The sequence below is a fragment of the Aquarana catesbeiana genome, linkage group LG05 (genome assembly GCF_042186555.1).
Source record: "Aquarana catesbeiana isolate 2022-GZ linkage group LG05, ASM4218655v1, whole genome shotgun sequence".
Classification (NCBI taxonomy): Eukaryota; Metazoa; Chordata; class Amphibia; order Anura; family Ranidae; genus Aquarana; species Aquarana catesbeiana.
The window spans coordinates 43,605,295-43,618,816 of NC_133328.1; the positions used below are offsets into that span (position 1 = coordinate 43,605,295).

Below are 13,522 nucleotides of genomic sequence, written 5' to 3' on the forward strand. Positions count from 1 at the left end.
GCTTCACACAGTAGATTATACATTATCATAAACATCAACACAGAACTCCTTCATACAATTGCAAGGTTAATTAGCACAAACAACAATAGGTGAAATACTCTTAGAAGCTGTGGCAAGCCAGACTAGACTCATTTACATTATAGAAGACATACATTATAGAAGGCAACAGACAGGTGGCTGGAGTTGATGACATTAGCATCTAACAGTATGTGTCCCAACAGTATGAATCAGTCACTATTTCTAATATGGCATATACAGGGTTCCCAGAGTCTGTGTGTCTTGGGGGATATGGACCTGAATCTAAGTAACACCACCACAAGGGTCCCCAGGCATACAGATCACAAAGAGCACCTTTCCCCCAAATGCCAGGGCCCATAATCGGTAGGCAAGAGGCTAGCATTCAGTCCCATGCAAAAGCCTCTGTCACAGGTGAGTCTGTCACATGACACTTTGCTACAATGTAAATTAGTGAGTGTACAGCTTGTATAACAGTGTAAATTTGCTGTCCCCTCAAAATAACGCAACACACAGCCATTAATGTCTAAACAGCTGGCAACAAAAGTGAGTACACCCCTAAGTGAGAATGTCCAAATTGGGCCCAAAGTGTCAATATTTTGTGTGGCCACCATTATTTTCCAGCATTGCCTTAACCCTCTTGGGCATGGAGTTCACCAGAGCTTCACAGGTTTGCCACTGGAGTCCTCTTCCACTCCTCCATGACGACATCACGGAGCTGGTGGATGTTAGAGACCTTGCTCTCCTCCACCTTCCGTTTGAGGATGCCCCACAGATGCTCAATAGGGTTTAGGTCTAAAGACATGCTTGGCCAGTCCATCACTTTTACCCTCAGCTTCTTTAGCAAGGCAGTGGTTTCTTGGAGCTGTGTTTGGGGTCGTTATCATGTTGGAATACTGCTCTGCGGCCCAGTCCCCAAAGGGAAGGGATCATGCTCTACTTCAGTATGTCATAGTACATGTTGACATTCATGGTTCCCTCAATGAACTGTAGTTCCCCAGTGCTGGCAGGACTCATGCAGCCCCAGACCATGACACTCCCACCACCATGTTTGACTGTAGGCAAGACACACTTGTCTTTGTACTCCTCACCTTGTTGCCGCCACACATTGACACCATCTGAACCAAATAAGTTTATCTTGGTCTCATCAGACCATAGGACATGGTTCCAGTAATCCATGTCCTTAGTCTGCTTGTCTTCAGAAAACTGTTTGCGGGCTTTCTTGTGCATCATCTTTAGAAGAGGCTTCCTTCTGGGACAACAGTCATGCAGACCAATTTGATGCAGTTTGTGGCGTATGGTCTGAGCACTGACAGGCTGACCCCCTATCCCTTCAAGCTCTGCAGCAATTCTGGCAGCACTCATACGTCTATTTCCCAAAGACAACCTCTGGATATGACGCTGAGCGCGTGCACTCAACTTCTTTTATCGACCATGGTGAGGCCTGTTCTGAGTGGGACCTGTGCTGTTAAACCGCTGTATGGTCTTGGCCACCATGCTGCAGCTCAGTTTCAGGGTCTTGGCAATCTTCTTATAGCCTAGGCCATCTTTATGTAGAGAAACAATTATTTTTTTCAGATCCTAAGAGAGTTCTTTGCCATGAGATGCCATGTTGAACTTCCAGTGAGCAGTATGAGTGAGTGAGAGCGATAACACCAAATTAAACACACCTGCTCCCCATTCACACCTGAGACCTTGTAATACTAACGAGTCACATGACACCGGGGAGGGAAAAGGGCTAATTGGGCCCAGTTTGGACATTTTCACTTAGGGGTGTACTCACTTTTGTTGCCGGCAGTTTAGACATTAATGGCTGTGTGTTGAGTTACTTTGAGGGGACAGCAAATTTACACAGTTATACTAGCTGTACACTCACTACTTTACATTGTAGCAAAGTGTAATTTCTTCAGTGTTGTCACATGAAAAGATATAATAAAATATTTACAAAAATGTGAGGAGTGTACTCACTTTTGTGAGATACTGTATATCTTTTGCACCTATTTGGCAATATATTTCATTTAGTTTTTTTGTTATTTTTAATAAGACATTTAACATGTCACCTTGCCTTGAAATACTTGTTTATCACTCTGAGATTAAAAAACTAGAGGCTTAGAAAGACTTTAATTTCACAAGCTTTTATTTGATTCACAGTGTACAGAAAATTTTATGTCAAAGGGTATGAATACAAATGGAAATACTGAGAACTCGGTACTATGACACAAAGCCAAACATATTTTAGACATGCGATAACAAGGATATTAGGTCAAGAGCCAGGGTAGGCGAATGGTCACATTCCAAATTCTAAGCAACAACAATTTAAAAAAGTAAAGAGGACATCAGTTGGGTAAACATCTTTTTCATTCCATCAAAGTATATTTTGTCAGACAAAACCATTTTACCTTTCCTTAGGCTTAGAGAATAGAAAATGTATTCTGCTCATATATTTTTAGTTTATCTAAAGTCAAAACTTTTTTCTTTTGGTTTTGGATACATTGGTGGTTAGAGCCCCTATCAGATTTTTATTTTTGTCTGTGTCCCAGCCGGTTAGATTCAATCCTCTTTTGTTCCCAGCGTGAGTCAGGAAGGTCTTGTCTTGCAAGTCCGCACCCAGAACACAGTGCTGTATACTGTATGTAACATCAGCTACAAACAGTTTATACAGGACTCCCAGCAGCCCGCACATGTTAGTCAGGGAAATAGGAAAATAGTTTGTTTGGGCCAGCTTGGCCCGAATGAACAATTTAAACTGGAACTAAAGCTGGAGTTCAGCTTTAAATTATAACAGTTTATCAGTGCAGCACCTGACATTTTTTATATAATTTGGTATGCAAAATGTGTAATTAACTTTATTATTCAACTGTAATTTAAGTAACATAACAAAATCCTTTCTTTCTTCTCTTTGTGATGAACTTTATTATTCAACTGTAATTTAAGTAACATAACAAAATCCTTTCTTTCTTCTCTTTTCAGTGTTGCAGATGAGGGGCCGATATTCAAAGCACCCAGATTAAAAGGACCACAGGAAGATATTGGTTCAAACAGAGATGATAGAACAGCAAGCTCAAGATGTGTAGTCATGTGCAGCAGAGACGCTATCACCAGCAATGTTGAGGAGCCTAAGCAAGACATCTTAAATGACCGAGAGGTGCTGAAAAACAGCAGCTGCTGCTACACGGGGAATCAAACCCAGCAGCCTCCCTCAAACAGCAGCAATGTCAACAGCAGAGCAGGAGTCTCTTTCTGCTTCTCGAAGAAAGCGTTACTTAAACTGGATTCATCAGCCTCTGTTTTCAATGAGAGCACTGAAGAAGCAAATGAATGCAGCCAATTTTTCCACCACAAAGAGAAGCAAATGTCTGTAAGCTTTAGACACTATGCACATGTCAGTGAGACGGCAGTGGAAAACAGCTCTTCTTCTCAGCAAGATGAAACGGGCACGTCCCTGGCAGACAACGCGGCTGAAAATGCAGAGAAGTTTAAGGATGACAAAGCCAGTCAGGAAAACACAAAGGAACAGAGCGAGATTGCTCAATCAAACATAACAGCTGAAATGCAATCTCCAGACACCACTTGCACAGATCAACCGAGTCCAAAAGAAGTTAATGTGACTTCAGAGACTGAGATCACTTCCAAAACTCCAACTGAGGTCCATTGCCAAGCTGAGAGCTCAGAACAAGAGACTTGTTCCAACAAGCACACAGTCGCGGATGCAATATTACTCGAGCATTTGTCCAATTTGCTTTCTCAAAAACATGGCGAGACAGAAGGAGGTTGCAATGAGGGAAACTCAATGGCATCTAACGATGCTGCTCCAAACTCCACTGAATGCCCAACGCACTCATTAGATGAATCTTTAAATACTAATACTCAAGCCAAAGCACTATCTTTTCTTAGTGTTTTGAGCAAAGATGGCAATACAATCCTCCAATGGCCCACAGAACTTGTTTTGTTTACAAAAACTCAGCCTTCAATATCTTATGCTTGCAACCCCTTATATTTTGATTTTAAATGCTCTCAAAAAAATAAAAGCAGGACATCACAAGAAAGCATGGCACAGAGTAATGAGCAAAATAATGAGTGTAAAAATGACTGTAACAGCAGCAGCAGCAGAACCTCAGGAACCAACACAGAAAAAGGAACGGAAAATGATGACTGGATGCCAAAGAGACAAAAAGTTCACTTGGAGGATAGGTCAGAAAAACAAATGGGATTTTCAGAAAATTATGAAATGGCAGCAGATGTTACACACAAAGCCAAGTTCAGTAACTTACAAGATTGTAGACCTCAAATGTCTACTGATTTCAGTCATCCACAAAACGGTTTAGTTAGAGAAAGCCACCATTCGAGAAGACGGAGAAGACAGTCAGATTATAGCAGTTCTTCAAAAAACATGTCTTCAAAAATGGAGTTGAAAAGAAAGAGGTTTGTGCATGAAGACCAGTTGGACTTTAAAAACAAATGGAACACCTTGGATAAAACGAGGAAAAGAAAACAGCACAGTCGGTATGAAAGTGACCTTAGTTGGGAAAGCAGTGATAATAAAGATTCTGATAGCGATATAAGTTCCAGCGTATCTGCAAAGTCATCCCTTTCCCGCATGTCTTCTTCTAGTTCTTCCATGAGCAGTAGTTTAACATGTAGGCATGAAGGAGTTGTGGGCAGAACTTCAACTTATGTAGCTGCTTTAGAGAGAGAAAGCTATACAGACATAAAGCACAACAGTGATATGTCTTCAGAAAGTGACTGTAATTCTGAAGTTGGAGGGCAATTGAAATGTAGATGCAAAAATGAAAAGCACAAAACATCTGGTGAGACATCCAGGCGTGGAAATGTGGAGTACCATGTTTGTTCTAAGCCTTGCAAGAGTAGAAATCGGTCTTGGAAAACATTGGATGATGTAGGAAAAGAGTCTAGGGTGAACAGATCACATTCTGTACAAGATGTTAGCAATGAAAGTTCCAACATTGTAGACTCAAGAACCAATACTCCTAGTGCTTCCCTAAAAGAAACAATTTCTCCATCACATTTCCTCAAACGTCCACATAATACAGAAAATGATAATAATAGTGATATAAATGAGTGCTTGTATAACAGTTATTTTCCAGATATACCTCTTTCCTTGAACTGTAGGAATAGTACTTCAGAAAACACAGTACAACATACAATAGCGAAAAAGACATTAATTTCAGAATTTCTTTCAGAGGACGACCAATCTTCAAAGCAAACAGTGGATGATAATTTCAATCATGGTATAGGATTGAATAACCCCTCTCATAATTTTTTTGATGTAAGCTTTCCTCCAGAGGATCCCAGTAATATACCCCTCCCTTTGCATGATGCTATAACCACTTACACCAACAATGGTACAGATCCCGTACTGGAAATTTTGGTAGACAATACTGAATCCAAAGGCTCACAAACTTATAACGTCACTTTAACGGCAAATACTGATAATTCCCCTTTGGATGATATAAATCTCATGGAAACAGAATGCAGAATGGACGTTCCTGTTGAGGAACCCCAAGGACAATTGATTAGCCAAGTGCAAACTTTTATGCAAAGCCCTGACCCAGTTCACCTTAACTTCTCTTGTGGGTTGCCCTCTGTACGATATACTGCTGAAACTGGTTCACTCAACACCAAAGAAGAACAAAAGAGACCGGGACCTCCAGACATACCTATGAGGCTGGGTCCTGTAGAAGGCAATTTTAAATGCTGTTATGAGAGCACTATGCAGGATTATAGAAAAATAGATCATAATCGAAGGTTTCACCCTAAGTTATCGCCTCCTTCTTCAGCACAACAACCCATAACATTTTCACCTGATGAGGTTGACAAATATAAACTATTGCAACTCCAGGCACAACAGCATATGCAGAAACAGCTGCTGACAAAGCATTTTAAAGCTCTGCCAGCCAATGGATCTCCTGCTTTTTCAAATGCACAAACTGTTCAGCCAGTCCCCGTCCAACCCCACCCATCCATCACCACCATCCACCATGCCTTTATGCAGCGCTATGCTGTCACAGCCTCCATGCATTCCCATGTCAGCCACTTTCCAATGCCACATCTGAATCCTTTGCCTCAGTCACAGTTTACCCCCATGCATATTTCTTCCTTAACACCAACCATTATTCCCACACATCCGCCGCTTATAGCCGGACATCCTTTGGCCCATCCACTTCATCTGGTATCATCAGCTGCTATCCACCCTGCTCATTTGACTATTCAAGCAATTCCGCATGCCACCCTCATCCCAACCCTCCTTACACCCCATCCTAACACAGGAATGCACCCTTCATTACAACTGCACCCTTTAATCCATCCATTTTTCCAAGGGCAAGACTTTCACCATCATTCTGGACCTAGTTACCCGCATTAATATTTGCTACAATTAAATATACTGGTAACCTAGAGTATATTACATTAGGGATTAATTTCTGTTTGGTTGTTTTTTTTTTCTTCTATTATTTCACCCAATCACCCAATAACTTTCTTTTTTATATTACTCATTATTTTTTAGAACATTTTTAACAATGACTGTTTTAAGTTGAATTCATACCAACCTAGTTTCAAGAGTTACAGAATTTATGTTTATTGTACTGCTTGATTGTCCATTTGATATGGTATATGATGTGAATTTACTATGATGAAAATGCAATTATTTTTAATAAAACATAAAAAAAATTATTGAGATGTCTACAGGACAACACAGAAAAGTAAAAATTATTTCTCAACCAAATTTGTCTCTGTAGTTTTACTTCACTGACATTTATTTATTTGATTTATTTAACTGATCTCTGTCTGAAAATGCTAGTTGCCAGGCAGCCAGAAGTTTTATCGAAGCCACATGATTAAATATGACAGGTAGAAAAAGAACATTTTTAGAGGCCACTACACATTTCTTTAAAGATGAACTCGGGGAAAACAACTAAATACAAAGTTGATTTAAAGATAAGGTGACAGTTTTACCGGCCAAAGAATTTGTATTTCTATCCATCCAATCAATTCTGAGATATACAGAGCTCTGCCTCACAGCACATTCCTGTCTGATCTTAATTTTTTTCTGTTGAAGTCAGGGTCACCAGCCCTACGCTTACCCCATCTAAGTGGTGGCAGCGCTTCCTCCGGGGCAGAGTCTCCTCCTCCTGGTGCTTCACGGCAGCTTCCCCTGCGTCTCCTCCCGCCTCCTCCTCGGCGGCCAACAGGATCGCTTCTTCTCTTGGCCAATCGGGTGACGGGTCTTGGGACCCGCTTCCTGATTGGCCGGCAGGAGAATCAGGAAGACAATAGCGAATATTAATTTGCTATTGTCGCACAACTAGCTGGGCCCTGAGCCCATCCTTTTTTTTAAGCTATTAGAGCCTCTGGCTCTAATCACGTGCTTCTAAAAAAAAAAAACCCATTGGAATCCATGCTTTCCTGCGCCCCGCATGTAGATTTAGGGGGCCAGACGCATGGATTAGGGGGGCGGCGCCCCTGCAATCTGCATTATGGGCCACCACTGCTTACAGGTCTCCTCCCTGCCCCAGCCTGTGACTGGACAGCAGGGCAGCCATTAGCAATCATGGGCCCCTGTACAGACAACCTGGCAAGACCCCCACCCATTGGGGCAATGAGCAGTGTATGGGGGCAGTGTGCAATATATGGGGGGGCAGAGAGCCGTGTATAGGGCAATAAACAGTGTACAGGTATAAGTACCCATATTGGAATTTTCCTCACTTCTCATACTGTTGGTATGGTGGGTCAAAATGGTAAGGGACGTGGTCTTGGGGGCCCGTCTAGCTCACAATCTACTAACAGTTCTGAGGTGACTTGCAGTGTCTCTCCTACAGGTCCTGACCCCGATAGCCCTGATAACCCTGCTAAAGTCTACATCCTCCTTGGAGCCTTTCCTAACTCTGCAAAGAATTTTTGAGCATAGCTGATTCAAAAAGCTAATGACGCAAGCATTTTATCCCCTCCCTCTCAGAGTCTCTATCTTTTGCCTTTAGCCCTGGCTACTTTGGCACTCTAAGTTGTTGAGGACTGTACCTTTGTGGGTGCCTTTTGTTTCTATTAATACATTTTCTACTGTTTGTACATACTAAACTGTACGGCCTTTTTGAGCTGTTCCTCTGTTCTGTGCATAGTTGGCGTTGCACCTCCTGGACTCTGGGCAGCAAACACTGCTATGCCCTGTACACACGATCGGACATTGATCGGACATTCTGACAACAAAATCTATCGGATTTTTTCCAACGGATGTTGGCTCAAACTTGTCTTGCATACATACAAGAAAGGAAGGGGTTTTTAGGGACTTTGGGGAAATCATGACATGGTAAGGTCACCCATTTCCATCCCTAGGGACTTTAAATGAAACCATGACCTGGTAAGTTCATGCAAGACAACATCACAAACAAGGGGGATTGCTAAGAGGATTGCTAAGAGGGAGGGTGGAACTTTATATGAAGCATGTGACAGCAAGAGGGTAATAGGATGAACATAGAGGAATTTATTGACATAATACTAAAGCATACACATTGTAACCGTAAAATGCATACAGTCAAACAATTCATGCATAATTAAATAAGTAAAAACAGATAAATGAATAAAATATAACATACATTGTAATGTTCATACAATTGATGGATATGTAACAAGGTACAAAATTAAAGAATTAAATAATGATGACTCAGGATACCACAATAACAAATTCCCTAGTGCACCACAAACAGAGTTGGGTAAAATTAATTTTAAAAACAGTAATGCCTGCTGGACCTAAGGCCTCACTGGACATGTAGGGGGGATTAGGATATGATACAGCTGATGGGGACTGATTAGACAGTTGGACACGACAAATGATGGCTCAACGCGTTTCGTGGCTTCCATGCCACTCGTCAGGAGCAAGCACGTGTATATCTGAAAATATATAGGGATGAAATAAACAAAAGGAAAACAAAAGAAAAAATAATAATAGGGGAGCGTGGTGTGTGAGCCCCCACGGCTGGTATAAAAATATACTCACTAGGAAACTGGGCACTGATGGTATGACGGCGGGACCCCGCAAACCATCCAGGTTACCCCCAACCGGGAGCCAAGGCGGGGAGCCCCGCGGGGACGAAAGCAGGCGCCAACCAGGGAAGGCATGGGGACTGAGGGTTATCTAGGGAAGTGAAAGATAGTAAGGTGAGTGAAGGCAAAATAGAGGGAGAGGAGAGAGAACCCCACAGACATTGTGTGAGAAGAAGAACAGTGAAGGACATAGGAAGGAAAAACAATTAAACCAGACAGTGGGTTAAAGAGTGGGTAAAAAGTGAGGAAACGTCAATGGTGAACCAGTGCAGTGACCAACCATAAAAGAAGGTGATAATTACTTATTTAATTATGCATGAATTGTTTGACTGTATGCATTTTACGGTTACAATGTGTATGCTTTAGTATTATGTCAATAAATTCCTCTATGTTCATCCTATTACCCTCTTGCTGTCACATGCTTCATATAAAGTCCCACCCTCCCTCTTAGCAATCCCCCTTGTTTGTGATGTTGTCTTGCATACACACGGTCGCATAAAGTTGTCGTCGGGACTATAAACGGGGCAATAGCCAATAGCTTTCATCTCTTAATTTATTCTGAGCATGCGTGGCACTTTGTGCATCGGATTTGTCTACACACGATCGGAATTTAAAGGATCAGATTTTGTTGTCGGAAAATTTTAGATCCTGCTCTCAAACTTTGTGTGGCGGAAATTCCTGCGGAAAGTCCAATGGAGCCCACACACGATCAGAATTTCCCACAGCACAATCCGATCTCACTTTCTCCGTCGGAAAATCCGACCGTGTGTACAGGGCATTAGTGTAGCTAATTTTTTTTATATTCAATTTTAGACTACCCGCGCATTTTTTATTTAATCATTTTTATGAATCACTTTTATGCTAAGCTATATGTCTTTACAGATGATGGGTATTCAAGTGCCGTTGACTCCATGCAATTCATTTGCACAGGTTCACTGTTCATTACCCTCCTTTTTGAGTATAGCCGATTTAGAAAACAAGGGATGCAAGCAGTTTGCTATGCCTTTTCCCTGTCTCTGTTGTGCCTGCAACTGTGGATATTTTGGCACCCTCAATTTCAGAGGAGAAGGACAATAACCCATCCTTTTTGGAGGAATTTATGCTCAAAGAGGTTCAGTCCATTTATATAACTCCAAAGCTTAAGGATACTTTTTTGGTCTCTATTGACACAGTGTGTATATGGCTTGACCTGTAGCAGCCTCTGTCCACATTATCTAAGATTGCCAGTTTGTGTTCCCTCAAGAGTCACCAACCTGTAAAATCCTTCCTGGTACACTCCTTTCTACTACCCAATTTGTACACTGGCTGGCCTAACCCTGAACAGCTATTTACTCCTCCTTAGTATGTTCATGCAGAAATACTCTGTTGAGAAGAAGTTCAATAATAAGTGGGTCATTCCTATTGTGGATCTGGCCATTTCTTGCCTTAACAAGATATTGATGGTTACTGTCAAGGACATCCAAGTGTTTGAAGACCCTGTGGATAAGAGACTGGAGGCCCTTTCTCAGGCCTTGTTCTCCCTGTTGGGCCCTCATCTGCAGTCTTTGATTATTGTCATGCCCATCTGCCAGACCCTATGTGTATGGTCCAAAGACATGGCTAAAGATCACAATCACTCCTTATTGACACCTCATTCTCAACAATTGGACCTTATGCCTGTTGCCTATGTTGATGGGCTTGCGGATATAATAAGCTTGATATTTTTAATTGGTCTTCCATGCGTATACTTGCAGAGGGCCCTTTGACTCACATGCTGGTCTGTGAAACATCTGTGCAAAAAGCACCTGTTACATATGCCCCTTGGCACCTCCTTAAACAACTTTATAAAGGTTGTCACAGGGAAGCAAAGCATTCTTTTGCCTAAACAAATGACAGTTAAGCTTCAGGGTAATAAAACCTCTGCTCCAATGCTAAGAAGAGCTGCTTTTGTTTCTTCCCATCCTCCAAATTAAAGCCCAAATTTAGAGCCCAGTTCCTTTGCAAACCTTGTACTTCAGAAACCTTCACACCAGTGGGCAAGTCTTCCATCCAATGAGGGGATCTCCCACTTTTCAAAGTAGTGGGGCATCTGTTAGCCTTTGGGGCCACTTAGACTGAAACATCGTGGATGCATAGGTACAGGATGTGATGTCCAGGGGCTGCAAGCTAGAATTCCAGTCACTGCCACAATTCATGTTTTCAAACTTGCCTCAACTACAGCTAACAGACTTATATGCCACTTTGGCTCAATTGCTTTTGCAGGGGGTCATTACCATAGCCCCAGAACAGGAAAGGTCTTAAGGTTTATACTCAAACCTATTCATTGTTCACAAAGTAGAGAGGGCATATGCCCCAAAATGGATACAAAGGCATTGAATATCTTAGTTTGCATGCAAAATTACATAGGATCTATCAGGTCAGTTACTGCTTCCCTCCATCTGGTTGATTTTCAGTCCTTTGTGTTCATAAAGGATGCTTACTTGCATGTCCTTATCTTTTTGGCGCATCATCTATACCAGTATTTTACAGTGGGCTCACAACAACTCTAGTTTATTCCTCTCCTTTTGGCCTGCCCACTACACATCGTGTATTCTCCAAGGCGCTAGCCTTTGTGCTCGCTCTTCTGTGCTTAATAGGCATTCACACTCTGGGATACCTGGGTGACCTGTTGCTGAGAATATAGTTGGTTCAAGCCTTGTCTGACAATATGCAAAAGACCGATTAGACCACTCAGTGGTTCTGTCAGATCTTGCGTTCATTGTCTAGAGTATCTACAGTAGGGAGCTAGGGAGGAGGTGGAATCCTTATGGGTAGAGCTCCAAAGGGATGAAGCTAAGGGGAAAATAATACTGGGAGTATGCTATAGGCCCCCTAACCTGAGGGAGGAAGTGGAGACAGATCTACTATCACAATTTGGATTAGCAGCAAGGATGGGAAGTGTTATCATAATGGGGGATTTTAATTATCCAGACATAGACTGGGTGGAGGGAACCGCGCATTCATTTAAGGCTTGCCAGTTCCTTAATGTCTTGCAGGACAATTTTATGGGTCAGATGGTAGACGCACCAACTAGAAATATAACATTACTGGATCTACTGACTACCAACAATACAGACCTGATCACGGATGTGAAAATACAGGGCAATTTAGGTAACAGCGATCACAGGTCAATTAGTTTCAGTATAAATCACACAAATAGGAAACATAAAGGGAATACAAAGACACTGAATTTCAAAAGAGCCAACTTCCCTAAACTACAAACCTTGCTAAAAGGCATAAATTGGGATAAAATATTAGGAACAAAGAATACGGAGGAGAGATGGGTTTGCTTTAAGAGCATATTAAATAAGGGAATTAGCCAATGTATCCCATTGGGTAATAAATTTAAAAGAGCGAACAAAAGCCCTGGATGGCTTAACTCCAATGTAAAAATGCATATAAAAGCAAAGGAGAAGGCCTTCAAAAAATACAAGGTTGAGGGATCATCCTCAGCATTCAGACTTTATAAAGAATGCAACAAAAAATGTAAGGGTGCAATTAGGACGGCTAAGATAGAACATGAAAGACACATAGCGGAGGAGAGCAAAAAAATCCCAAGAAATTCTTTAAGTATGTAAACAGTAAAAAAGGGAGGACAGACCATATTGGCCCCATAAAGAATGAGGAAGGACATCTGGTTACAAAGGATGGGGAGATTGTGAAGGTATTGAATTTATTCTTCTCCTCAGTCTTCACAAGTGAATCGGGGGGCTTCAGTAACCAAAACTGCAGTGTTTATCCTCATGACACAACACAGGAAGCACCTCCATGGTTAACAGAGGACAGAATTAAAATTAAACTTGAGAAACTTAACATTAATAAATCACCGGGACCAGATGGCTTGCATCCGAGGGTACTTAGGGAACTCGGCCAAGTGATTGCCAGACCATTGTTCCTAATTTTTTACAGACAGTCTACTGACTGGAATGGTACCAGCTGATTGGAAAAAAGCCAATGTAGCACCGATATTTAAAAAGGGCCCAAAATACATCCCTGGGAATTACAGACCAGTTAGCCTAACATCAATAGTATGTAAACTCTTGGAGGGGATGATAGGGGACTATATACAAGATTTTAGTAATAAGAACGGTATCATTAGCAGTATTCAGCATGGATTCATGAAGAATCGTTCTTAGCAAACCAATCTACTAACCTTCTATGAGGAGGTGAGTTGCCATCTAGATAAAGGAAGGCCTGTAGACGTGGTGTATCCGGATTTTGCAAAAGCATTTGACACAGTTCCCCATAAACGTTTACTGTACAAAATAAGGTCCGTTGGCATGAACCATAGGGTGAGTACATGGATTGAAAACTGACTACAAGGGCAAGTTCCGAGGGTGGTGATAAATGGGGAGTACTTGGAATGGTCAGGGGTGGGTAGTGGGGTTCCCCAGGGTTCTGTGCTGGGACCAATCCTATTTAATTTGTTCATAAA

At 41.8% G+C, this 13,522-nt stretch overlaps 1 protein-coding gene across 1 annotated transcript in view; it reads left to right on the forward strand.

Annotated features, from left to right (window-relative positions):
* ZNF804B (zinc finger protein 804B) overlaps window positions 1–6,688 on the forward strand; it is a 540,066-nt gene extending 533,378 nt beyond the window's left edge. The window contains exon 4 of the mRNA XM_073629664.1: window positions 2,986–6,688. Coding sequence (XP_073485765.1) covers window positions 2,986–6,397 — 3,412 coding nt within the window. The 3' untranslated portion in view covers window positions 6,398–6,688. The remainder of the gene's footprint in view (window positions 1–2,985) is intronic.
* The last annotated feature ends 6,834 nt before the right edge of the window (window positions 6,689–13,522 follow it).